At 40.0% G+C, this 27,821-nt stretch overlaps 3 protein-coding genes across 11 annotated transcripts in view; 2 read left to right on the forward strand and 1 right to left on the reverse strand.

Annotated features, from left to right (window-relative positions):
* Positions 1-347: 347 nt before the first annotated feature.
* LOC124214954 (uncharacterized) overlaps positions 348-27,821 on the reverse strand; it is a 53,157-nt gene continuing 25,683 nt past the window's right edge. The window contains exons 4-11 of one of the 4 annotated variants that reach the window (XM_069133067.1): positions 3,561-3,843; positions 3,316-3,413; positions 2,497-2,629; positions 2,154-2,268; positions 1,814-1,878; positions 1,238-1,502; positions 960-1,151; positions 348-889 (exon numbers count right to left, since the gene is read on the reverse strand). In XM_069133067.1, the coding sequence (XP_068989168.1) occupies positions 688-889; positions 960-1,151; positions 1,238-1,502; positions 1,814-1,878; positions 2,154-2,268; positions 2,497-2,629; positions 3,316-3,413; positions 3,561-3,618 (1,128 nt within the window). In that variant the 5' untranslated portion in view covers positions 3,619-3,843 and the 3' untranslated portion in view covers positions 348-687. Of the gene's footprint in view, positions 890-959; positions 1,152-1,237; positions 1,503-1,813; positions 1,879-2,153; positions 2,269-2,460; positions 2,630-2,717; positions 2,763-2,787; positions 2,861-3,315; positions 3,414-3,560; positions 3,844-27,821 lie in introns of those variants that run through there. The other 3 variants (XM_069133068.1, XM_046617769.2, XM_046617777.2) reach the window with 3 other exon arrangements.
* Positions 5,804-9,105, forward strand: LOC124214998 (pleckstrin homology domain-containing family J member 1). The gene is made up of 2 exons (XM_046617835.2): positions 5,804-6,648; positions 7,647-9,105. Exons 1-2 carry the CDS (start codon positions 6,435-6,437, stop codon positions 8,126-8,128), a joined length of 696 nt encoding a protein of 231 aa, XP_046473791.1. The 5' UTR covers positions 5,804-6,434; the 3' UTR covers positions 8,129-9,105.
* Positions 11,889-27,821, forward strand: part of LOC124214829 (very low-density lipoprotein receptor) — a 29,933-nt gene continuing 14,000 nt past the window's right edge. For 2 of the 6 annotated variants that reach the window (XM_046617520.2, XM_046617539.2), the window contains exons 1-3: positions 11,892-12,453; positions 15,355-15,480; positions 25,829-25,951. In XM_046617520.2, coding sequence (XP_046473476.1) covers positions 12,348-12,453; positions 15,355-15,480; positions 25,829-25,951 — 355 coding nt within the window. In that variant the 5' untranslated portion in view covers positions 11,892-12,347. Of the gene's footprint in view, positions 12,454-15,354; positions 15,481-25,828; positions 25,952-27,821 lie in introns of all 6 variants that reach the window. The other 4 variants (XM_046617510.2, XM_046617500.2, XM_046617530.2 and 1 more) reach the window with 4 other exon arrangements.

Raw genomic sequence — 27,821 nt, forward strand, 5'->3', positions numbered from 1 at the left:
TTGCGCTCCGCAGATGATCCTTGATCCTCGTCTCTACTTATACTCGTGTAACTACCCGCGGGTATTAAAGGCGGACATAACAGCGGCTTAACGAAATGAATACCCAGCAAAAACGTGCCGATCGGCACGATTGCGTAAAGTTGTAATATCAGCCGGTGAATTCCAATGCTCTTTGTAATTTGTTATTAAACGACGATGTAACTAATACCAATGGATTCGGCAAGAACTCGGAGCTCGCAACTTAAGCCTATGCTGATCAGAAACCAGTTTTTTCGCTGTTTTTTCTACTTCCATACGAAAGAGCTCCAAAAAATATACCAGGTTATGATAAGTAAGTACAGTCGAAATATTGGTAATAAAATTATGACAGACTGGCTAAACTACAATCCAAAAATACATATCTTGCACGCGTTCAGAAAATAACGCCACGAATCCATTTGCTTCCTGCAATCAAACTCGAGTCTATTTTGTTACTCGAAATAGTTTGTCATACTAATAGCGACTGATGATGGTTCAACGTATTCATTGCCATTATCCGAGTCTTACTGTCGTGAAGGTGTCGACCACTCCGGAGACTCACGAAATTTCTTATTGGTATTTAGTATCGAACGATGCGGTATCGTCATTGCGAAGATCATCGCTTCTACGAGCCTTGTTCAATTCGTCTGAACCACGCCTGGTCGAAGACTATAACGGCTTGTTCGCCGCATACTCTCTCATCTCTTCTTCAAGCCTCGGCAATAAAGTTCGCCTGATCACCTGGTTGATGTAGCTGGGTGAATTCGCAGACTCTTGTTGAAGCTTTTTATACTGCTCAGGATCATTCAATAGTGCCGTATATTTCTTTATCAATTTCTCGTTCCGAATCTCTTCCCTTTCTATCCTTTCCCTGAAAATGCAAATCGAATTTATAACCTTCGAGACGGGATCATCATCATGGCCTGTTAAGGTGATCCCACCTGTTCGCTTCGTCTTTGATTCTATCACTAAAAAGACTTCCAATAGATTCAATTACACCACCGTCAAAGATCGGTTCCCAGTAAAATCGTCTGGCATTAGATTCGTCTGTTGCGGAATCAAGATTATTGCTACGAACTTTGCCGGCGACCTCCAGATCAAAATTCGGCCTCTTAGCGTTCGATTTCCAGTTCCTGAAGCAAGAAATATATTAGAATTCAGGTCGCATAGCATTTCTGTGACGGATATTTCTTTTCTTTTTTTTTTCTATCTGTTTTACCGAGTAGACTGCCTGGCTCCATCGTTATCGAATAAACGGTTGGTTGGCACGGTGCGAACTCGTTCAGAAACTTGCCTCTTGTTGCTCTTACATCGAGTACACCTCGCAAACTTTTTTTCGGACCGGTTCAAAACCCGTAGATCCCTCATCGAATTGCTGGGACCGTAATTGAATATCGTGTAGCGCGCATCTGGTAATTCTAGTTCCAGATGAACATCATGATAGATTGCGTATGATTTTCTCACGGTCATGTGTTTCAAAATGACTATAACGTTTTTCAAACGTTGGAATTTAACAGTGCGTGCCGTAAAATATACGGGATTACGAAACATAGGTGGGAAAAAAAGAAATCGAATAATCAGGTGAAGGAATTATTTACGTTCAATCGACTAATGCAGACGGGTCAAGGAAAGTGAGTTATCAAATCCCAAAAATCTCCAGGTAAATGCAAAACACGATAGTGAGTAGCAATAAATGGTAGCAATTCACCCGTAATAGCGTTACTCATTAGCAGTACCATATATTACATATAGGCAAGACAAAAATAAAAAACTTGTATAAGTTATGAACTCTTACCGGAATTTTTGGACGTTTGTCTGCGTTTATAAAAGCTGTTCGCCATATTTTGACGGTCATCAAACCTATAAAATAAAATTAATGATTCAGCTTGTTTTTTAAATTTTTTATTCATTCTATTTTATCGTACCGAGTGACTATTTTCCTACGTACAGGCGTAAGTGTTCAATTCACTAAATTCGTATAATTGAATCAACGCCCAGGAGTACCGTAAAAATACTGAACTTGTGTAACGCTCAACATCAAGAACCATGTTGCGAGTAGGTACACAAAATGTTAAACCCTTTTAAATGGAATCTCAATTTCACGCCAAGCAAACTTGTAATTTTGTAATGTTTACCGTTTGGCTCTCGATGCAGGCTCAAGATAACTGAGAGTATCACGTTCTAGCTGAACGTCTGGCGACGTGGATTCATTCAAGGAAATCGGCAAATTATTTCGCCAAAAAGATTGACCTGGGTAAATAAATGATTGAAGTGATTTAGAAAAGTTGAAAATGTAACCATTATTTTGATATTCTAAAAAGTTGTTTCAAATTCGCCATGGAAATACGATGAAAATTTAAACGATGAATTTTTGTATGATACAATAAACCGAAATGTATTATAGTAAATGTTATAATGTGCAAAGTGATCAATTGCTAATACTTGGATAACTTGATGACGAAAGTTGCTTGGTCTCACCGAACGTGTCACACATTCCTATCACCATGAACGTTAATAGAAAAAACCGATAGCTCATATCTACATTGAAAATTCGCAACGTTGATTGGAACCCTTTTATTTCAGTTGTCAGTTTTCGCAATTTTTGCTTCTTCTGAAAAACAAATTCGTTCAATGTATTAAAAATATGTAAGTAAGTAAAACCCACCGCCTTTCGTAAATAGAAAAAGAAAGTGTCACACCGATCACAAAAATTGTTAATATTCAAAGTCTTCGCCTAGCCTTGACAAAAGGTCAAAGGATTACTGGTACCTGTTTTCGCAGTTTTATTCGTACAGGTCAGATTGGAGCTGCATCTGTATGAGAAAGGCAACTACGCTATAGCAACGAAACACATAGCAGTGCAAAAAACAGTATACCAACGAGCAGTAAAAATAATCGATTACGATACGAACGATGAAGGCACAGAATCAATTTTCTACGAACTTGCTGAATTAGCATAGCATGTCACATAAGTCGTAATAATCTACACATGATCCATACTCGATACGAAATCATTTTCAACATATTTACGAAAAGTGACAAATCTGCGGTATTACTTTCACCGGGCAAGTAATAACGAGGCAATTACACGGTCTGAGTTTCATCACAAAATAGTGGGGATTACCCCATAAAAGTCAATGTAGTTTCGGCCTGCAAATGATAAGTACAAAGTATAATATCTCGGCAAAAAATTTCGCGATATATCTTCGAGTCAACTGGCAAAGTCTCGGTGCTATTCTTCATTGCGTAAGTTTATACCCGTTTGAAATTTGTAAAGTCGTAGCCCAACAAGCTTACCTCAATTTTCCAAGATCCACTTGCGCAATATTTATATTTCGATATGAGTTTCGAAAAATTCTTCACTGGCACCTGTTTCAAGCCATTCTGCAATCCACCTAAGATGAAAAAATTATTTAGCATACCTGTCTGGTAGCTATTTGATTAAATTATTTTCTGTGTTTTAATTTGCAAAAGTCCAACCTCTCACACATGTTGCCCATGCATTTAAGGAACAAAGATGTATGTGTAATAATACTACTCGCTATGGAATTGGCGGCACGATTCTTGCGGTGTACAGACTGCACGATCCATTCCGAACATGAGTTATCATTCTTAAATTACATTCCCAAAAACTTCGTGCCTCGCGTTTAGAAACGATTCTCTGGAAAGAGCTGCTTCTAATCGACGTTAGATTTATTCCACGTGTCCTGCCATCGGGATCTTTTATTCAGAGAAATGTTCCCAGACGTCTTGTTGGTCAGGACAGAATGATGCCGACTACTTCCAAAATTGTTCACGATTTTCCCATTTCCATAACGCTGCAAGCTAACATGAAAGTGTTTCATTAGGAATTATCACACGGATATCGCATTGCATGAAGAGTAAATAACAAAAAATTTTCTCCGTAAAGTATAAACACTTGATACTATGATTTTCCGGATATAATTTAAGAGCGCAAGTAATATTTCTTTATTGTGGTTCTTTCTAAAAAATTATTGAAAAGTCTGCCTGGTAAGGAAAATGCCCTTTTTACTTGGAAGTTGATGTGGTTTTTTCTTCAGAAGCCACCGGTTTATTGTTAATTTTCGCTAACAGAAATTATTATTGGATGATTACAATAACACGGACCAATAAGTTAAGAAAAATCTGTCATTAAATGTATTAATTCTATTATGTATGCCAACAACGCGGAAGAAAGTGCAAACCCTTATCTCATTTGTTATACATAATTGTTGAAAAAAAAGCATGAGCTATACAAGGCCACATTCTCAATGCTTCTAAAAAACTGAAGCGCTGGGCATATTTCGTTGATCAGCAAAAATTAAAATGAAATTGTGGCGATGCTTTACTTTCCCATTATTGTCATATATTTCCTGTGACGGAATAAGCTACTATTCATTTTACGACCTCAGTATAGAAAGTAAAGAAAGTAAACTACAAAATTCATAAACTTCGTATACAACGGTCATCTCCCCAATAACAATTATATTCTTGAGGCATTATACAGAGGGTAATAATTAGATACATTTATGGCTTGTTCGTTGTGGGAAGCCGAAAAATGCGTGCTATAAGGATTTACATGTAATAGCCATCGACGCGTAGATCGTTTGATAGTCACCTTCTGAATCAATTTTATTCTTCTTTTCCATGTCCGCTTTATGGGAAAATGATTATTTAAATTTGTTCTTACTTTTGCATACAATTTTATAGGCTTAATACAAGGAGGAAGTATTTTTATTATTCACCACGGTAAATTTTTACTCATACCTACCAATTAATCGCCGTGCCCATCTCGTACAGCTCAAGACGTTAACTGCAGCTATCTATACGCACATCGTGTACGTATTAATTGCAAATGACATTAAAATTATTGAAGTTATTATTCTCTCACCGATCATGAGAAAAAATATTTACACTTTCGTGGAAATTCAGAGGAAGATTTGAGTCGAATCACCGTCGAAATTAATTACATTTGCTTCATGTAGCTTGCTCATTCGTGTCGACGATAAATATGTACTTAGATTATACGTTTTGTAGATGATTAAAATAACCATGTGCAATGACAACGTTGGTTGCTTGCCCATGAATTTATCTAATCAAGGACTTACATCTCTTTCTACGAATGATCGGTCTAGACCTTGACTTTCACTGATTCTCGCTTCGATTTCTATATTAATCTATACAGCTACAGATTAACTTAAAAAGCTTCTTCCTGCGAAAGACTGTTTTTATCGTCATTATACAGAATTTCCATTCCTGAATTCACAAGAATTTTAGAATATAAACAAACATGAATAAGTACGGATGAATTAGCCGTCCTATTTAAATCGTTATAAACATACCCGTATGAGTATAATTTTTACAGCCTGTATAATCCATCAACGATTTAATTACTGTAACACGAATAGTCCGATCAGGAAGCAATCACGTTAGTTATCGTGGTCCCTTGTTTACGATGGACTGGGCTCCGATTAATTGCACACTACGGGGTTACGATATTGAAAGTGTACCAGCGCAATGGCGCCTTCAGCAATCACTCACAAACCTCCGTAATCGCAAACTTCGCTTATAACAAATCGGTACAGTACACCTCAGGAAAAGATCTAACTGTTCGAAACATTCTAGTTAAAATAACCCGTTCCATCTTACGTGCGCTAGCGAACGAGCCGTGACCATTTGTGCTTCTGTGACAGGAAAATATACAACAGTACCTATACGATATGACGGTAATAATAATTTGACGAGGTGCGGACACTGGGTCACTTACTTTGACCATCATCAAAGTCTACGGATCACTAATGTGAAAATGTTGGAATAGCGTAATTTTGCACGCTATACCGAATACAAATACCTAAAAATACGCAACAGCAGTGCCAAGAAATGTATTCTTGTCATTGAATCACTATTTATTGCAGGAATACATTTCCGCTCGTTATATTCGCATGCAACAAAAAAGATTTTTGAACAGATTTGTTCGGTTACGGCATTCTTTTATCAATGCTGCGAAGGTTTCGATAATGGTGAAAATATGTCACAGTTTAGTCAGTAAATACTAAGTATAGCAAATTGTAAAGATTTTAATACTTGGTCAACGTACTTGCGACTCAGAGGAGATTGGATAGAAATTTGTATGAAAATAAATTGGCTATTTTAAAGAAGCTACTGGTAGGTAAAAAAAATTGAACAAAATTGAAACTGGTGAGGGTTAAAATTGGCCATCTTCGCGGTACATCACGTCCGTAATAATAGCGACGAGTCTACGTGAAACAAGTTTTCAAAACGTTTGTTCGACACCGGGGTACAAGATGTGCGCGAAACAAATTGCGCGACGGTACGGAATTTGAACGACTAGCGTCACCTAGGAATAATCCGAGGAACCTGAGCAATAATAACTGGCTCATCTGTCAGATGAGTCGATGTTTGAAAAAGGTTATGTTGCGTTGTGGTTGATAAGAAACGCAGAAACACCGATTGGTAGTATCTTATATCCATGGCTGCGTAATGACAGTCGTATTGTGAAGGTTAATCATTTTCAAAAAATGAAATTCAGCGAAAAGGAACTCGCTGAAGCCAGCAACGGACCTGCCGACCTCGAGGGTCGACTAAATCACAAGAGAGCACACAAGTCGGGTTAGTACGTAAAAAGTTGACAATTATCCGGCCTATCCCGAACTTGTAGCTCTAATTTGCTTAACCAGCTCACATACACTCCCTGACACTGAGAACGTGACGTCAGCAATCACCGCGTCACAATTACTATCGACGCTATCCATTTACATAACCTCAAAGACGTGCTAATCTTCAACGTTGGATTCACCTTCGGGCAAAAAATATCCGTTGAATTATTATGATTATATTAGCGTTTTGACGCTCTTCGCGCGTCTCGTTCTTGCTACGAAGTCTCGTTGATCCAAGAAGCGTTTAAATATACTAAATCTCATCTTTTTGCAACGTAATTTGCAACACAAGCATTGAGCGATCTGTTTAAAAGAGTACAATATCTCGAAGGAAAAATTATTAAATATATAATAATAAATAAGCAGTCAACTGTATGTAGTGCAATTATTCAATTAAATTTATTCTAGTTCAGATTTAGAAATATAGATCAAACAAACGTAATTTGCATTTGTTGCGATATTGTTGATCTGCACGAAAATTGCATCAATTTAGAGTATTGTTGACAAATTTTTACACACCGTTTTATGTGGAACACAGTCTGCACTATCTTGCAGTAATTACTTTTACTTTGACTGCATCCGACCGTGACGGACGAATTTGTACAGACGGTGAACTTTTTCGATCTCACCGCAAATTATCTAACGGTTCAGTAGACAGGAAAACATCGCTAGATATTTTACAAACCAATATCGAAGAAATAGAAAGTAAGAGAGTATCCAGCAGTGTTTTTTTTCCCGAGAAATGCAACTAAATATTTGGTAACTGCTTTGGACTTCAAAACAGAAGCAAATCAAGAGAACAAAACATTCTGCAAAAAACTGTTTTTCAATTCACAAACCAATGCTTGTATCACTTTATTTGATAAGACTAGAAAAGTACTGCAGTGATAAAAATACATTGTTAAGAAACTCATGTCGAACATAAGCATATAATTTGTATTTGTTTTTCAGGTTTTAAAGAAAAATGGTTCAAGCTAAGATGGAACCTGCTTTTTTACTTCAACATCAACGACCTTGGTCAAATCGACAAGAGGCAGCCCTCGGGTGTAATGGTTTTGGAAAACTGCAGTATTAATTTGGATACAACGACTGAGGGTGCGTTTGCATTTAGTATATCGTTTAGGGATGAGCATGATAAGCGTCATGTCTTTAGCGCTCAATCGGAATCAAAAGTCGAGCAGTGGGTAATGATACTAAAACAGTCAAGTTACGAATATTGGCGATCTAGGCTGATTACGTTACAAGAAAGGCTGTGTAAGAAAACTGGTAAAGACCCCTTGCTCATGTACCCAAGAAATCAAGGGGTGGTTAGAGATCAAGCTTGGGAGAACATGCCCAGCTTCAAATCTCACGTTCGAAATCTTAAATCTACCGTCATCACATCCTCTGGAATTAACACTTTAACCAGAGAAGTTAATCTTATTGAATTTTGACAATGAAAAGTAACGTGAATGGCTTAGGCGCCGGTCATTCTTCAGACTGTTAAAGAACAAAATTAAAGTAAATAAACTCGAATAATTTAGACTTAAGCTGTTATGAATCCACACAGATCTAAATCATAACTATCACAGAACAGATATTAGATTGGTGTATATGTGTATGATAGTAAAGATGCCGGGAAAATTTTTAGCTAATCATATATGTATGTACTGCTTAATTCGTGTGTTGACAATACGAATATTTTTACTATAAAGATTAATGGAATAGAATCTTTGCTATCGCTCAACTGATGTACACCAGTGTTACAATATTTTTAAGGTATTTAAAGTATAACTAAAAATAATAACCTCTTAACGATTTATACTCTCAAACACTATTATTATATAAAAAAAAAAAAAAAACTGTTTTACCTGAATTAGGCAATAGCATTATATACACATACAATTAAGTATTAAACGTTAGATTGTATTCATCAGAAAGAAAATCCTGTTGACACTTTGGCTAGTTATTAGTTTTAGCCCCTAATAATCCCGATACCAAATACTCATCGATTTATTTATTGTATTAATATTTGTATGTATCTATGCATCACGAATACTGTTATACTCAATACAAGCCTGTGTAATTTAAGAAAAATTGAATGTATTTTTATATTAGGTTTCGATAGTTTTTTGAAACAGTTGTATAAAAGTCTGCTATACCAGTCGTTTCGTTGCCTATACGAACATGTATAAATCTACCACAGATTTCTGTTACCGTACAAAAAATGTTGCCGCGATTACGACAAAATAACGGTTCTATAGATGTACTAGTAAAGAATATTTTCATCGTTAGTCACGGAACACTTTTTAATTAATAAAACCATGTACGTAGTTAACTACACTGAGCCTTCCACGATTGAATCGATTTAAACGTAGACTGCAGTTATCCTGAGATTTTTCTGCAAGAAAATAAATCACATTTACTCGTCGCACGTGATGCGTCAGCTTTTATTGTACGTAGTACGATGCCCGAACCTGCTTCTATTGTGGTTTATTTTACAAATATGTTACGCATGCGAATTTAGTGTTCCGAGGATTGTGATAAAATCTTACCAACAGGAAAAAAAGAGGCGAACGTGATAACAGAAAATACGCTTACGTCTATAACGTGGAAGCTATGTCATACATGTGTTTGGTGTGGTGATATTTGTTATTATTCGTTATCTACCATATGTTTCAATTCAAGCCAACTCGCAACACAAAAAGTATTATGATACGAATAATACGGTGGAATGCATATTATTGGATATGTTTGGGGTCGTCGGTAATATCAATAAACAATTATACTGCTGATAACTGAAAGCGAGAACGAAACCTAACCGATATTCAAGCCGTGAAGCGAAGGCTGTTCGAGATAAAAACACTATAAAAGCCCGGAACTTTGGTTCGAATTATTTTCTTGTACTTGTTTGTATCTAGGTATGACGTACAGTGGCTGCGAAATGCATATTAATTCAGGATGTATTGAACTTGACAATTTCCAACAACGTTTCATCGGGTGTTGACTTCATTAATGTAATTTAAATATTATGTTTCCGAATTTAATGCGTCGTAGCAAATTTTCAACTATAAAAATAAACATACAAATGTTAACCCAGACGGCACAAAACTTGAAGTCGTCAGAAAATGGCGCATAAGACGTCCTTTAGACATCTTTTCGTTGACGTCAAGTTTTGTGCTGTCTGGGAGCGGAAGATTGTCACTCGCAAAAAGTATCTCTGGTGCAAAAACCTTGCGCCAAGTACATTGAAGTGGAAGCTGCCAAGAAAAATTTACTTCGAAACTTGGAAACCGCCAAAATGACAATGTATGTTTAAATACGTACGAGAAGGAATACCCTTACCTAGAAAAAAACATTGAAATTAAAATCCTTCGCAAAAATAAGAAATCAACACGAAATCGTTCTCTGTGCCATAACTAACAAACACTTATGCTGAGGAAAAAGTTGAAAATTATCATAAATATAGTTTCTACATCACATGAATATGAAATTTTCTGCCATTTCGCAGAATACGGTAGTAAAATTATTATTTGAATATTTTCATTTAGCACCACTAATTACCATGCGACATGAGAACTTGACCGCACAATTTACACGCAGTGCACGAAGCATGCATACCGCAGCACCAAGCGTTTACCGCATACGCCGTCAAATAATAAGCGCATTATACAGATTAGAAACCATTTGAAATGATTTAAATTAATCGTAAATTAATTTTGACAATTATCCTGGGAATGAGTGGATAGTAGATGCCTTCAAAGGGAACGAAATGTACTACGCCTATGAGGTGAGCCCGAATAGGGTTTTCCAAGCTGTGCGGATATCTATTTTTAATTACAACGAGTAGCAAATAAAAGACGCCGCGCTCTAAAAACTTTCGCGAACTTGTGGGACTCGAGATATTTTAAACATCCGCCACGCTAGTCAATCCTCACGTGCAGAAACGAATAAGTTTTGAAAACACGAAACTGTAACTAGGAAATGCAAAGTCTAAGTTATAACTTCTGCGCATAACATAATGCTAATGCTTTTCTACATATTCTACGTTTTCACACCGTTACACGTAGCGGCGATCCTCTTCAATTTTAAGGAGGTGCCCTGGTCGATTTCGACGTTGACGTGTATATCTCCAAATATCAAAGTCTACGTATCTGGAACACGAAAAAGCGCTCAACAGCCCTATTCTATACACAATTTTGAACAAAAACACTTCAAAGCATTTTTATCTGACGCAGAAGCAAAACAATAGCATTAATTCTACGAATTTACTATTGCAATTTCGTAGAATCCATGCCATTTTTTTATTTCTTTGTCAGATGAAAACGCATTGGAGTGTTTTTGTTCAATATTGCGTATAGAATGGGACTGTTAGGCCGTTTTACGTGTTTGAGATATGCGGGGCACTAAGTAGTGAGACACGTATTGCTTTGCCTCTATACTCGGAACAAAAAAAGAAACAGAGTCGTAGTCAAACTAGTCACCAATTTTTAATCGACCGGAATAAACCTGCGGAATGGAACGGTAAACAAGAGTCGAGCCCACGAGTCATGTCTCGCCGCTCTCCTAGCTTGTAGCTACACAAATACACACACATGTGCTTGATACGTCACGGAACAGGCGATCGTTCCAATGACGTCACCGTTCGGATTTACCGACTGTGTTTTTCCACGTGGGATCCAATCACGCTGTTACGTCGCCTACCGATCTTATACGCTGCGTACGAGGTGCGCAGATTAGGAATAATCAGAATCGTGAGTTGACTTGGTTTCACCGCGAAAACCAGCAACCGCAAACTTTGTTTTTCCGTACTTCCGATCCTACAATTGCATAGAAGAATTTCGAATTCATAATCAACAACGAAGTGTACAAGGTGTTTCGGTACGCAGAACCTGAAACGAAAGAAGGAGGATTCTGCAGTATCGGTAGTGACACCATGAGACACGTTGATAAAACGTATCGAAGTCAAGACCCTCCCAGCAACTTGAGAATCGCCCGACTTTCCCCGGTTGGTAACCACCCTCAGGACTGTCCACGAATGCGCGAATCCTAAAGTCCCGAATTTCGCGTAAGATTGGATCGAGGGGTTTTCCGTAAGCGCTGCGGGTACGCGTAGGGCAGGAGGAGGGGGGGGTGCGAATTGTTAAATGCCAACTTTTCGGCATGGTGGGTAGGAGGCAAAACCGGAGAGTAAAAATCGGATGTTGCGAGAGCGGCGACGTTCGACGGACCCGGCGAAGGGAGAAAAGTGCCTGGCGAGGCTCGTCATCGGCCTCCACACAACGGTGCGCGCGCCGGTGGCGCGATTCGGTGCATCACACCAGTTCCTCCCGTGTCGCCCGGGCGAGTGAGACGTGTAGAATCGTGCGGAGCGGGTGTACACGCGAGTTGAGTTACGAGATTTATCGCTATTTTCTAGCAAAACGCTAGACTTAGGAATCCGGCGGTCTCACATCGACGTCGGCGACACCTTTGAACCGAGCGACATTCGCTCGAAAGTCGGATGCCTCGCGCGCTCTGATTGCAAGACGTTTCCGACTCTCGCCGCGTCGTCCGCTAGTGTTTACCAAATCGGTGCTGGTGGTGGTGTGGTGGTGCTGGCGGCGGTGGAGGAAGCTGGGAGGGTGAATCCGACGGAAGAGGAGTGCGTCGTGTTTCATCGAAAGGGGCGACATGGGGTGGAGCTATATTCGTAGGCTCACGGCAGCCGCCTCGTCCCTGCTCTTCGTCCTGGCTATAACAGCCTCGGTCAACCTCGTCCACGGGTTTTCCACCGAAAGTAAGTCCGAGTTACCTGCTTGACTATAACCGTTTCACTTCTCGTCCAACGGTTGTTGTCTTGTGGAAACGCCGCGAAGATCTTGACGCGACGATAACTGGCTCACGCGTGTCGCGTCGGGCCGACCGGCTCGCTTAATAATCGTGCCTGTGTTTGTGTCTAGTTTCAAATACGCGCGCGTGTCTCGGCACGATGATAGAAATGTCAGAGAGGGATAAACGACAGTCGTCTCTCTAATCGCCGGAGCATTCCTCCTTTTTTCTATCCGACCCTCGGATCCGTCGCTGCGCCTCCTTGTAAATGATATACACAGGCGTAAACTTGACAAATAGAGAGCTAAGTGGGCCAGTGTCAAGATAGTTGTATCAAACATAAATGCGTCCACCTAATTGTAGAATCGGTTTGTCGGATCCGTGGGTTTAACTTTCGACTTTCGTATAACGCATTCGCACCAGGGTATGGTCAGTTATACACCAGCGAGTTACCGTTTTGGCTCGCGATCAACGACGGCTAGAATTTCCTTTTGGCCTGTTTCGTTACACGTTCCAACCTTTTTCATTACACCTTAGGTTCAATCCGTTAATGTTTCTCCTCGACGCACGCGTCTCTGTTGTTTGTGTGTGAACATCAGGCGCACGTCGTCCGGTCCTTCTGTCCATGCATGTATGTAGGGATACGTGAATGTATATGTACATACCTATTTCTTTATTGACGCGTCATCGTCGTTGCGTGAATCTGTTTTCGAAAGTAGCCACGGCACGCATAATCCCGTGTGCCAACATTTCCACGCGTGCCCGATCACAATCACTCTTCTTTCCTCACTTCCGTTGATCTGTAGACCATACACGGATAACGTCTCGCAGGAATTTTGGAATTCGGTGATTGTATTCGTACGATCCCACCGCACGAAAGAAAAAGCCAAACATTGATACGTCACTCATTCATTAACTTCGTTATCGGGTTGTCGCACCTTCGACGTAGGTCAAACATGTTGTGCATGATTAATAACATAATTCTGACTCATATTCTTCCCAGAAATATTTATGATGCGTGTCAAATTATACTTCAGTTGTAATATGCCATTTCGAATGTCCATAAACATTACGTCATTCGGATACTGAGCATTTTTCGCACTCTGTGATACTTAATTTATGTTTGGTGTAACCGGAGCTTTTTCAGTGGCGTGATACTTCCTGCGAAAACAAATTTACCGCATACCCTCGACTCGACGTTTAGTTACTATTAGGATAAAAATTTTTAAACGTACATTAGAATTTTATCACTTTTGTAAAAGCAATGCGGCATACATCCTTCTAAACCCTATCCTGTAGATATTGTGTGAACGACGATTGATCGTTTACTGAAGAAATTCCATAACGCTGTGAAAGGACTGAATCGCGAGTATAAGATGGATGAATTTTGTTTTTATCACTACTTCATTTTCTATAGAACAAATTTAACGCGTGAATGAAGGAATACACGTGAAGCTGATCGATTCACGTGTCGTAACAAAGTCACGTGTGGGTATAATAATATAGTATAACACTCGCGTAAACATTTCGAATCGCCAAGAAAATAAAAACTAAAAGAAAGATACAAGCATGTAGAAAACTGGCAGAACCATCGTCTCCGAAAATAAGCATGAAAATGCTAAAAATAAGTCTGTGAAATTTTCACATAGCAAACAATAATCGTGTTGTGGGAAAAGAAAAAGATTGTTCGCATCATCGGGTAAACGTATACGAATCTTTGCTTACAATTAGTTAGGCAGAGATAATTCTATTTTTTATATAATTTTTTTTTATTGTTATTGCTGCAGCGCAGTTCTATTCACCTCGGTATAGAAATTTTTTTTTATCCATCCAAATAACAATATTCATCAAACTCCCAGTGTGTAATCAAGGTGATGTAAATACGACGTCAGCGTGTTTAAAACCTTGAACGATGACTTTCGGCGGATAAACAAACTCTGCGCGTTTGGCACACGTGTCCGTGGATCGAAATTATTATTTCGTTTTGACTAAATTGGATATAGCCAGATTCTATGTAGGTTTGTAGTGGCTATGTACAATGACGACGTAATGCTCTCCATAAGTCACGAGTCCGTGGAATCCGATCATCTTCAAATATCCATAAATTATTGTATACTGTTCGGTTAATTTCTCGATTTACGAGTCGTTGATAACTGATTGTACATAATTTCCTTAATCTCAATTATACCCAGGCTAATCGGATCTGTCGAGACTTTATCTAAATTTACGTGTTATATATGGTAAGTGTACCAGTTATTGACACGTTTACATCCAATTACCGACCCTTTTATTTTCCAAGATTATAAATTGACAGCACAAATTGTGAGTTTCTCGATGAATAAAACCAATCGCCGGAGGTTTAGACACTACAAATTAATTTTTTGGTAATTTTAGAACTAAGGATCAAACAGATACAACCAATAAAGATCGGTAATTAGGACATGGTCAATAACTGGTACACTTACCTTACGGTCGGGCAGTTCACGGGTAACTGTTTGTGGAGTATAATCTATGTGATCTCCAGGCACGTTTAAATTCGGACAAGCCTCTCCACCATTGTCCTCACATATTGAAGACAATAGGCGCGCCCAAAGCCCGTGCAAGTTCCGAAGCTTTCGGCACACACCGCGAGCTAAGATTAGATAATCAAAAGTCGGGTCTTCGCGCGGCGGCAGCCCCGATTGTCGACAAGAAAGTCGCGCAGATCATCTGCGGTTGGCAACTATTTACACCTGCATGTAACCAGAGACACGATTACCAAAGCGGAAACACGCCGAGTCTCTGAAACATATTGCTTGTCAGGATGAGATAGGTGTAATTATCTCTCCCTAAAATGAGTCTCCACTGATACGATTAATTTGAATTTCAGGTGCGGGCGCATGTCCGCTGCGACAATACCGCTGCGACAACGCGAAATGCATACCAGTTACGTGGGTCTGCGATGGAGATAACGATTGCGAGGACAATTCCGACGAACGTACGGAGGAATGCAAATGTGAGTAGACGCACTCACGGTCGCCCTCTATTCCTGTGTCCACGTAATACCTGAGCAATTACCGCACCACGATGCATGTGTAACAACGCACACGCCGCATAATGCATTATGTATGTGCGAGGATATAATAGAGAAAGGGGCTGCTGATGCACATGGCGCCGGTCCCGAGTTTACACGCTCTCTCTTTCTCTCTCTCTTTCTCTCTCTCTCTCTCTCTCTCTCTCTCTCCCTACTTTGAAATAAATGCTTCGACCACTTTATGCCGGTTCACCCTGTCCTCCTCCTTCATACCGTACGTACTCTACAGAATTAATCACCAGGCAAAACAAGGATACGTGTTTTGCGAGGAGGGTGGTCTTTTCGTGCAGGCACTCTATCGCACTTAAACCCTGCATGTATAAATCATACTACATACTACTGTTGTGCATATGTACGGTGCAATGTGTGCCATTTTAATAAAGAAGCCAATTCATCACCCTCGCAGTGTAGTGTTTTAAGAAGAATCGGATGACGGATTGTGAGATTCATTTTTAAATCATTCTTGTTTTCCCCTATTTCAATATCACTCTCACAATCAGCTTGTGTTGAAACTAGCAGGCGATGTATAACTCGTACTGAAAAATGGAAAGAATATTGTATTTGTGTTCCAAATCGTTGTTGTAACAACCCAAAATTAGCAATATAGATTGAACAAATTATTACAGGTACTGTGTAATCGCCTGCTCGTGTTTTCTTTATTATATCTTCAGCTTCATTATTGTGTGCCTAGACTTCTAAGTGGATAGTCTTAATCATCGTGTATGTTATACTATTGTTGGCTGTTGTATGTTGGCTATTTGTTGTCCTTACGAACTGTCTTTTCTTGGAAAACATTCGAATCATGTCTATTTAAAACTAATATCTATCCTGACAAGATTTATGACACCACAAGATAGATACGTTATATTTAACTTGAATCATATAATGCACCTACATATAATATAATGTTGATTTTATCTCCAATAGCTGTATCGACTGTATGATTACAATTAAAAAATTTTTACGAAAAAACCATGAGACTACTTTGTGTAATCTTCTGGAAAAAATGTCACAAGGTTTTTGCTATTTAAGTCTGAGCGGTGTCAATGCGGTTAATAACCGATGATAATTGTACTTCAGAAATGGGGTCATTAATATTTCGTTAATCTGTGACCATTGTGTTGCCATATTAGTCTAGACCGTCGCATGCATCTACGATTACGTTTGCTAAAAATATACATTCCAATATACTTTATCAAAATGACAAACAAGCTTCTTTCTTTATCATTTGTTGCCGTGATTAAAGATATCTACACTTCGTCTTCGAACACGTTTTTATGATTGATTCTACCTACACCATCATACTATGTTATACTTTCATTTCTGTACAGGACACATGTGTTCAATCGTATAAACGGATCCGTACATTGATTTAGGCTACTTTGCAAATCACACGTCATACCTATCAGCATATATTTACAAAGTGTACAAAAGCGAAGCTCTCAAGAACCGCTAAGAAAATAACTCTCGAATTGCGTCAAACGTTAAGCAAACCTCCTGCGCGACCTGCGGATAAAAGGAGTGTACACCTATTGAAAAGAAGGAATAGTGCAAGAAAAACGAAACAACAAACACATATTTTTCCAAGTTAACATGTGCATAACATGTGAAAATAAGTGAGATATAGGTGCGCCGCGTGACTGGATATCGCTCAAGTACGCCTTAATTTTATAAATTTATTTACCTTTGTGCATAATAGTGCATACGTATACAAGCTTTGATGATTTTTCGTGTAAAAATAATAGATCAATCTAAACGACACTCTAACAAATTCCACATCTATAACGATCTGGTGTAAAACGCCACTGCGTATTAGAATTACCGGCTCGATCCTAGTTGGCAAACAAACATGTTTGTGCATCCCCACCTGCATCGACTAGAGAGTATACATATGTAATGTACACATTGTTTCGTTTTCATATAATCACATCGTATTAATACGACGCCTATTTGCTCTACTGTAATTAGGAGATAAAATCTATCATGCCCACGTATAACACGAGGTTATAAATGACCGCGAGCCAATTTCGAATCGGTGCACTTTTTAACAGGCCGCCTATCTGCGAGTAAACAAACAAGTACTGCACATTGATACGTGCATATATACAATATATATGTATACATATGTGTGTGTTTACATAAATAGATTCCTACGCGTTGGATACATATGTCAAAGATACAGCGCGCAGATAGAATCTTCGTGATGAATGGATCGGCAGCCTCAGACGTTGCGGTTTGAGCCAATTTCACCGCGTACAGAGTTGTACAAGTTGGACCCACCACCGCAAAGATATCACCCGGGTTACGTTAGGATGGATATCGAGTTGCAAAATATGCGCATGTGCAAACACATGTAATAACATTGCTAGGAATAGTTGTACACGAAGCATAATCTGCGACGCCTCACCTCTCGTCACGTCGCGCGTCGTATTGGCGTTTCCCCTCTCCATCTGCATTTGATCATGACGCTTGCTGAAAAACGGGTCGTGGGTATATACAGCTGCAGATAACGATCAATAAAAGTATGGTAGTTTTGTTACTTGTTAGACCGATCGGCTTAATGCGTTATCGATGAATTGTTTCTGATTCTGTGATCACCGGAGAATAGGAAGTCAAAGTAATTTCAGACAACTTTATATCGTCGACTCTGGATAGTAAATTGTGCTCGAGTTTTACAATTTTGTATTTTCTTTTATCGGAATTTCTTGACATGAAAAGTTAATTTTTATACCAATCTGTCGTATTGAGACAGAAATTGGACAACACACGCACGTATAGAAACAGACGTAAATTCGCGAAAATTTCGAAAAAAATTGGAGATTATTAGAATGCATTTTTCTTTTCGTTACTTTTGCTTAACACTTCCACGCTTTCCCGACCGAAATTCTACTATACAACTTTGACGCGGCATGAATAGGCAGGTGCTGGAAATACCTGGAAAGTTCATGGATGAGTCCGTATATTACCATTAAGATGGAATTTTTCAACTGTTTTGTGTTATGATTCGGCATACGAGGAACACGAGCAAATTGATTTGTTATTTCCATTTGAATAATGTTGTTCTTTGGAAAAAGCCCATTTATATCTAGTAGACCAGATTTCGTGAACGTCTCGAATTCTTCAAAACGCTGAATTCAATGTTCCCGGAAAAATCGAGAAATTTCGAGTATCGAAGTAAGATAAGAGTTGAAGTTTTTCTTTGTCAACATCTGCGCCGCGTTTTACATATATTATCTGAAGTTCGAAAAGAGTTAGTCTTTGCATTCTTTTACATTAGACGTACAATATTTACTTTGATATCTACCAGAGCCTGGCAAAACTTTGCAATTACATATAAAATCATTCAACGTTGATGCACTCGAACGAAATTTTTATTCAAGCTGAGAGAAATCTCTTCCATCGGATTAGTTCAAAAGTACTTGAATGATATAAATCGATGATACTTATCGCGCGACGCTATTGAGGAAGAAAAGAAGCGTAGGTACTGTGTCAATCGTAACAGGGTATTGAACGGGTGTATTATATGGGTACAGGATATACAGATGCAGGTCTATTCACGGATCGAACGCCAATACTACCCGGTATCCTTCTTATCAATCGGAATTGCACAGATAACTACTTTAACGAGAAAAGTTTTTTGTGACTCTCACAAATAGCTTTTTCTCTAAATTATACCTATGAAGACATTAAAAGCCGTCCTCTTTATTGCAGGTACGGAGAACCTAAAAACTAAACGCTTTATTTCCATTTATTATGAGTAAAACTTGTAATACTGTTTTCAGTTTTTATCGTTCGTCTGTCGTTTGACCCGTCATTCGAGGTAAATCACTGTTCATAATTACTTGGTGGATTCATTGAAACTCGTTACCCTTGGACTCGTATAGTTTAAATAACAAACGTCAACTTGGAAAAAATTATTACCGTTGAAAAAAAAAAAATTTCGTTTGCCTGCCCGTGCCTATCAAAAACCAGTTTTATGACAGAACTCTGAAGTTTCCACAACTAGTTCGTATAAGAGAAAAGGTGTACATACATCTGACGTACAATGTAGTTATAAAAAAGATCTATCATTTTTAAATTAGCGACTAGACGCATGCCCGACCTTACACCGAGAAGAAGACCGACTACCGAGACTCGGAGGGAATGCGGATAAAGCGCGCGAGTGTACAGGGAGGAAAAAACGTACGAAAAGCGAATAAAGCATAAAAAAACGTTTAAACTACGAAAAAGCGCACTCAAAGCCGCGGGACAAACGACGCGACGAGGCGGCCGAGTTACGATAAGATTGGCAAGAGGAGAACGCGGACTTATCGATCGCCAGCAGTTGGCCGGTCGGTCGGTTTGTCCGTCTGCTGTCCGTCCGTCCACCAGTCTTTCTTTCTTTCTTTCTGTCTGTCTGTCTGTCTGTCGGTCGGTCGGTCGACGTCTGTACCAACTTGGTACGTACCTGCCCGGCTGAGATGCCTTGCAGTTTGCAGTTATCCCGGATGCTGTGCTGTAGCAGGCGTGTTATCCTCCAGCTCGAATTCCTCGTAACGCGACTCAAACTCAAAGGACTCCCTTTTCCTCCATCTCTGCCCCCCGCGACACCCTGATATAATATTCTCCTCTCGAGCCGAGTTTATACTCTGCTCTTTTATTCCCTGCGTGATGTTTTTACCTTTGAAACGTCTAAAATTCTCTTATGTAACTTAAAATTTTTTTCTCCACTCGCGTTTATTTCGTCCGTGTTCGTTATACAGGAATACATAGATCGGGAATGATGAAGGTATAACGGAACATTAGAGGGAAAAAAACCTCTTCGAACAGCATTGTTAAATTGGGATCAGGAATTTATTGCGACAACAGGCTCGGTGGAATCGCGAGCAAAGTACGTAAAGCAACGAGCGCCAAGCTCATCGAGAATATGATGTTATCCTTCTATGGGCTATTTCCAATTGACTACAGCTCAGCACATGCATTAGATATGGGACTGAAAGGGTTGGTTAAATCTTTGTCATACTATTTAGATCCTTAACAAGAATCATTTTTCCCAAGTAGCTATATTTTTTCACTCAAATCGATTTAATCGCCTTTCATCAATTATATAACCGCTCGGTTAAATGAGTATATGATCAGTAGCCCAAGCGAACATCTGTTCACTCTCCTTTCCCTCCGTCAAAGAAGTTTAATTTTCTCACAATCAGATGTTAAAAGCCGGCGCGTTGTACCCACGAAGGGCTTTATCTTTGTAGGGGAGGTCGTCGCGGTCATTTGACGCGAAGATTGACCCGCTGCTCCATAGAGGAGCTCCATTGAGCATCAATTGGCTATAATTGGTATTCTTGGCGACAGACGCGCCCCCTGAACGCCGTCTGACTCGGGAGAAATCCTTCAAGCGTTATAGATTAGCATAACAGTGTCAGACTTGGGCTGTATTCCAAAGAAACATTATACCCATTAGGTATGTACGTACCGTGGAAGAAAATGTTCCGATCGTCACAGCAACCCCGGATAGATTTTTCACATCTGCGTTACGCGTCGCAAAATATCGTGCACTTTAATTCTCAAAGTCAGTTGAATGGTATTTTTTCGTGGTTGAAATGTAGTGAACTCTTCGCGGAGTCATGTACGAATGTATGTTCGATTGGCGAGTACAGGAAATGACTGTTCCTTTTGGTGTTTGGTTTTTTTTTCATTCGACCGTCGAACGTAATGATATGGCTTGAGTTGCGTATTGATGTACATGTTTAATATGACCCAGGTCGGTATTCATCGGTTGGTCGATTCGGACCGCTTGCAAATTCGAGTTAAATTAAATTTCCAAGGAGTCTCTCAATGATTTTTTTTCGTTCACTTCATTTTCATTACCGTCTGCATTTCCCTTCTCGATATTCAAATATTAAATACCGAGCCGTTACTCGTTCGCGGTTAAAGAAATAATTCTCTTGATTGTTTTACTAATGAAAAGGTGACCTGAACCCGCGAATAAGATTTACTGCCGACGCGTGCGTAACTCTTGAACATACTTAAATATGTTAAATAGATGCCACGTGTGAATAACGACTGCATAAGAATACAAAAAAAAAAAAACAGTACAATATGTTGTGACGCAACGAGCTTTTTATGAAGGCAAATGAAAATGCACGGAACGGCAAGCACAGTCGATATTGCATCAGCCGCAAAATACGAAGGAAGTCGACCTCCAGGCTGCACCCGAGGTCCTATTGGCGAGTCGCCGTTTGTTCTTCTCTCATCGTCAGTGTTTATTTTCCCTTTTTTATAAACCGTTCGTCGGTGTTTTCATCCCAACAGAGAAGGTCCTCCTCCACCACCTCAATTCTTGAACCCTGATGCCGCTGTAACACCGCAGCCTAGGGCGCGCGAGCAAGGTTTGCCCGAGTTGCATCAGTCACTCGATGCGAATTCAACTTTGGGTTCGTTGATACCGGATTATTATGGTGAAAGGCTGCCCCGTAGATCTTGTCGGCTGCTGCAGTAAACTGCATGTGGAGCGCATGGTCAGCCGATGGTTATTTGCGGTCGTAACATTGGCGTCGAGCCGGCCTATCCCGCATACACCGCGTGCACGTTTCGCAGTTCGCACGATCGTCGCTGCGAACCTTATTGATTCACTCGGAAAGCCCGTCGGTGCGGTTCACGAAACGAGTAATGCTCTACGCGGATTAGATAAACCCCAGACGACGATGCGCTGCACAGCACACTCGATTCCCATAATCCTCTCTCTCTCTCTCTCTCCAATACTTCGGGATGAGTTTCTCGGCACAGCTCGTTCAATGATTCGCTAATAAATCTCGAGATAAAACATTTCACGGCTCAACACCCAATTCGTGTATACGTGTATATATAAATATTATATACTTTATAAGTGGATAAAACGAAATGTGTAATCTGCAGGGATCAGAAAGAAAGAATAGACTGTCGAATTTGTCAACCTTGGCGGTCGTCATTTTCCCAGCCTGATATACTTTCCGTTTTATCATTCTGGCACTTTTATTTCAGCAAGCCTTTAATTTATTAATTAATTAATCCGATCTATTGGCCGGTGCACTTCCGCGGTAGACGCGGTGACGGGGTGTAGGAAAAACTGATTACTTCTACAAACCCTCAGTTTTACCCTGAACGCCAATTTCAAACGGTCAGGAACAAAGGCCGCAGGGTTCAAGGGTGTACCAATAATTGCTATCGTGCCAGAACGTGCCATTTTGACCTCCTCCTCATCTTCATCCCCCCCCCTGTGCGATTCTATCACAATTTCTCCGAATTTAATTGTGCCGTGTCTGCACGGGTTGTATCGGACTTCTACACGAGTACCGTGTCTCTATGCACATATCTAAATACGGCTAACAATTTTCCAGAGGCACTAATTCGAGCGCGTGTCCGCTAGTCCGTTAAATTTACACCCATGTATACCATCATCCGCAACGCTGCAAATGGGCACGGGTGGTCCTTATCAGTGAGAAGCGCTGCCAAGTTTGGCCATTGAATTTGTAGGACACTCGACGAGACTAAGTATGAGGATGAGGTCGGTGGTGCTGGTGGTGCGGTAGGTGGAAGAGAACAAAAGTATGTCAGATTCTTGCGAGCAGGCGCAAGACCTTACTTGTATACCGTGTAGTTACATACGTAGTCGCATGCGGTAATTGCAATAAGGTCTTCATCGCGGTCGAGACACACGAGAAGACGAGGAGAGGAGCCGAGTCGCCTGCATCCCTCGCTTGGCGTTCATGTCTCATTCCAAGAAGCCGGGCATGCCGTCTTGGCTCCCCAAAGATCCCGACCTCTCGCCTCTCCATCCCTCGTGGAGCTCGAGTAAGGGATTCGAGGTCTCGGGTAGCGTTAATAACTTCAAATTCTGCACATCAACCCTCGCGAAATAGGAGAACCCTCTCTCTTCGTTCTCTGTGCAATAAATGCACCTTGGAATCTCTCCCCCGGGTTTACCATCCTCTCTATCGCATATAACCTGCAGGTAGACCTATTCGTTCCGCAGGCAGTCAGCCAGAGATCGTTTCTACCCGTGATACAGCAAGAACCGATGCAGAACCGATGCAGAAACGCACGAAGTCCACTATAGATATGCTCGGTCGATAGTCCAATTCGATGCTTCAGGGGAGAAAAAGAAAATAAAAATTACCCTAGGCGATTGGACGCGTGGCGCTTGAATTCAAGTGACTTCCCTGAATTGAAAAATATCGTTATTATCGCACAGGTGAATTTACATGATCATTGTATGAGCAATGTAAGATAAGAATATTGACTTGATGTCAGGTGATTAGACGTGTTTTGAATACAGGTATATACTTCGTGTCAGTCGAGGTGAATTCACCCGACTACGAACGAATTGAAACGACCTCAAGTGACTTCATATAAGTTCAAGGTGTAACTTCTTTACAGAACTTGAGGATGCATTCATGTGACTATTAAGTGCAAACTCCACGTGATTTAAAGTTAGATCAAACGACGTCAGCGGATGAATTCAAGTGACTTGAAGTAAAAGATTTCAACACCATGATACATCAGGCACCTAATTTCACCCGGTATATAAGTTGAAGTGAATTCACACAAGTTCCGAAAAGGTCTGCAGGTTCTCTTTTAGTGCTCCACCTTGATTTATATCTCGTTAGCCAAAAAGTGCGATTAATTGCAAGAAAGAAGGCTGCTTCGTTGACGTCTATGGATCAGACCACGTCGCGTGCTTCCGTATGGTTACGTATGGTATAAACGCTTCTGCGTAAAGAGGGAGCGAATTGCATGGCGGTAAGGGTGACGGGAGGAGAAGTGGATACCCGGTGATTATAGAAACGCAGCGGAGGCTCAGGGTATCTGATCGCAAGAATGTTGCTTTTATACGCCCAGCACCGTCGATCAAGACTCCAATCTTGCCTCTCGGCCTGACTTATTCCCCCCTCTGGATGCCTAGTTATCGTCCTTCTGTTCCACTTACTTCGAATCGCGCCATTACATTGCCTCGCCAATGTTGTCGTCGCCTTCATCTTTTCGCCTATAAAGTCTCATGACTGCGTAACACCCAGGCTTCAAAAACCACCGGTATGAAAAACATGAAACTGCGAAATGACGAGAATTTAAAAAAGAAACGATATATACGCGTCCGTCCATCCCTCCTGAATAAATATATTATGGTTATAGCTATTCGTCTTAGGGAATACCTACGCAGGACTCTTTCTATTTCTCTCATCGCACTGCGAGGCAGACTACAAATAATAAAAGAAAAAAGAAGAATAAAAAAAAAAAATTGAAGTACAAGAAAAATGCGACGAAAAGAAATTTCTTATAAGATTTTTCCTCTTCTCCCGAGAATATGTATATAGGTATATAACTATGTAATACATAGGAATCCCTCACTCTCCTCTTTCTTTTATCCGTCACAGACATTTTCATCGCCTGCCCTTCATGCAACGGATTTTAATTAATGCCTGTCTGATATTCTGTCTCATTTTCGTGATATTTTGTCATCGTACACCAAAAAGTTCTGCTTAATATCTTATAGAGAGACCGGAGTTGCACTCTAATTGAGAATGACAAATATACACATATTACCTCAATTCAATTCAATTTTTGAATAAAAATTTTCGCATCAGTTTCAAGCATCAAACACTTCTTTGTTCTACATCCGGCTTTATCCTAAGTCCAATTTACGAAAATTTTCGCAATGGTTTAAAATTATATATCAGTGTTAGTATTTTTCATCTCGGTTCTGCAACTGACACTTGAGTTACATGTAAGAATTAAACTCACGAAGAATCGGTGACTCTTTGCCCAGCTATTATCGCTTCGTCCACGAAGTCGCCGTTCGACGGATTGATTGACCCGCGTACGCGATTCGGATCACTCGACCACCGTTCATGGAACGCACATTCTCTCCCGCTACGGCCCCCTCGCCTGATAATCGTTCCCTTGATCGGCGGAAGACTGGTATATATAGAGTGGAGTTGCCGCGTTCGCGAGTTTACAGCATCCGAGACTGGCTCCGCGCGAGGTTCGCCGATTCCGACCAAGAGATCATCCGCAGCCTCCGTGGTTCTCCGACAGAGACATTGACCGACGTTCCCGCTATACCGTTCTTCAAATTCTCGAGATAATTGACAAATTTTTCATACGGAGGGTTGGGAGTCACGGGGGATCGAAAACATGCCGCGAAAAAGAGATTGGCTCATGTTTTCATCGCTCTGGTGTTTCGTGATCATCTTTGACGTCTGTCAAACATTGAACGGGGCACTGATCTTTGACGAGAAAACGAATGTTACAGCTACCAAGGCTTGCACCGACGCGGAGTTCAGATGTACCAATGGCCGATGTATTCTCAAAAACTGGCAATGCGATGGCGAGAACGACTGTCCCGATGGATCCGACGAAAACCCCAGCATCTGCCGTGAGTATTTTTCATAATTACAATCGCGTACAACTTTTTGCATCGTGTTATTTGGGGCGGGGGGGGGGGACGCTGGCTGCGCTCGTTGGTTTGTTCTTAATCTTTTTTTTGGTATTCAAAAGAACCGGAATGAAAAGCATTGCGAAGCAAAGCAAAGATTGTTAGAAAAAAAGAGAAAATGGCAAATTCTGCGCGCAAGCTTTCCTTCATCCTTTACAAAGAGTCTTTGTTCGTGCGTTTGAATTAATTGAAGTAATGAATTTTCGGTGCCTTGAACGTGTTTCTCTCTTTGAACAAATTGCAGCAATTCAATCTCAAATAGTTACTCAACGATTATCCGACTCGAAAGTTGAATGGGCTTATAAGTTTAAGCATAATCGATTTACCCTCTATTTTCCGCTGCAAATAAATGATTCAAGAACAAACAATATGAGCCATTGTACACACAGAAAAACGATTTGTTCAATTTACAAAGTGTATTTGGGTGAAAAAAAATTATTTGCAGTAAACACAGTCTTACTTTACGACGTAAGTTATACAACTTATAAATGTTTTACCGAATGAAGCCATATTTGTGTCATGAAAAAGAAACACCATTTTCAGTCGCACATATCCGGCAGGGTTCATTAAAATTCAGCTATCTGAACTAATATCTACTTCCTGTTCATAATGTTGAATTTATTAGAAATTCGCAAACAAAAAGCGGTTCGCTTCTGTATGCTAACAGATTTCGCATTCGTCGTGTACGTAATAATCGAAGTTTTGTACACAGCGGCACAGGAAAAGTTTGTATCGTAAAAGCTGAAAGTTGAAAAAAGTTTAATAACCCGGGAGCCAGTATTTGTTGTAATCTTTAAAGAAACAACTGATAATATTTTCATTTACAATTAGTCAGTCAAGTTATATGGCTAATAACGTGTTGCTTTACGGTATATTAACTATATGCAAACCGTTCAATAATTTAACTCCGTGTTTCGCAGGGGTAATACGTTCGAAACGACATTCTATATCTACGTACTTATAATTTTAAACGTCTTTGCGTCCCGCTGACACGAACAGCCAAGTGCTGCGTAAGAGGAATTAATCTTTGAATGCAGCATAAAGTAATAAGACGGGGCTGCAGGAAATGCTATAATGCTCCGCGTATAATGTCGGTCTTATCCTGCTATCTCGGCTCATCCAGTATGAAACTTTGTTAATGTACTTGGCGCACGTGTCTGAAAGTGCACACTACCCGGTGCGTCAAGACACGATCATGATTATAGTATATATATATATATGTTTTTTATATATATATCATCCATATTGTCGCCTCATTAATACGGGCTAGAATTATATTTGCGTCGTGAACGATTATCAAACAACGCTGACATCGCCTTCACCGTTGACCTATTCTAATTTCTGAATATACACACTCGTTATTGCGAAAGTTTTATACAAATGCCCATTCGATGAAGGCGCAATATGCGCGAGATAAGTCTTGACGTATGCGATGTAGTAAAGCATAATAAGGAAATGGTTAACATTGATGCGACGACACTGATTGATATTAAAAGACAATGTTCAACCTAGCCAAGATCTTGAACCAGTTATTACACGTAAGATTTCGAAGGGTCACCTGTCTAAACGGAATGAAATTTTTTTCGATAAGTTTTTCGATTTCGTCGGTAATCTTCTCAATCACCCGCCTGAAACGCCCGAGGAGAATTTTTTTTTAATTCGATGTTGAGCGTTAGTAGTTGAATCTTCATTTAATCATCGACGCAATTAGCGAGCATCGTGTAAATCCGCATTATCGACGATTCCGCTGAAGAGATAATTTAATTATAATTCGGGATGCGGAATATATTTACCGAACTTAAAAACAAAA

The sequence above is a fragment of the Neodiprion pinetum genome, chromosome 1, assembly GCF_021155775.2.
Source record: "Neodiprion pinetum isolate iyNeoPine1 chromosome 1, iyNeoPine1.2, whole genome shotgun sequence".
Classification (NCBI taxonomy): Eukaryota; Metazoa; Arthropoda; class Insecta; order Hymenoptera; family Diprionidae; genus Neodiprion; species Neodiprion pinetum.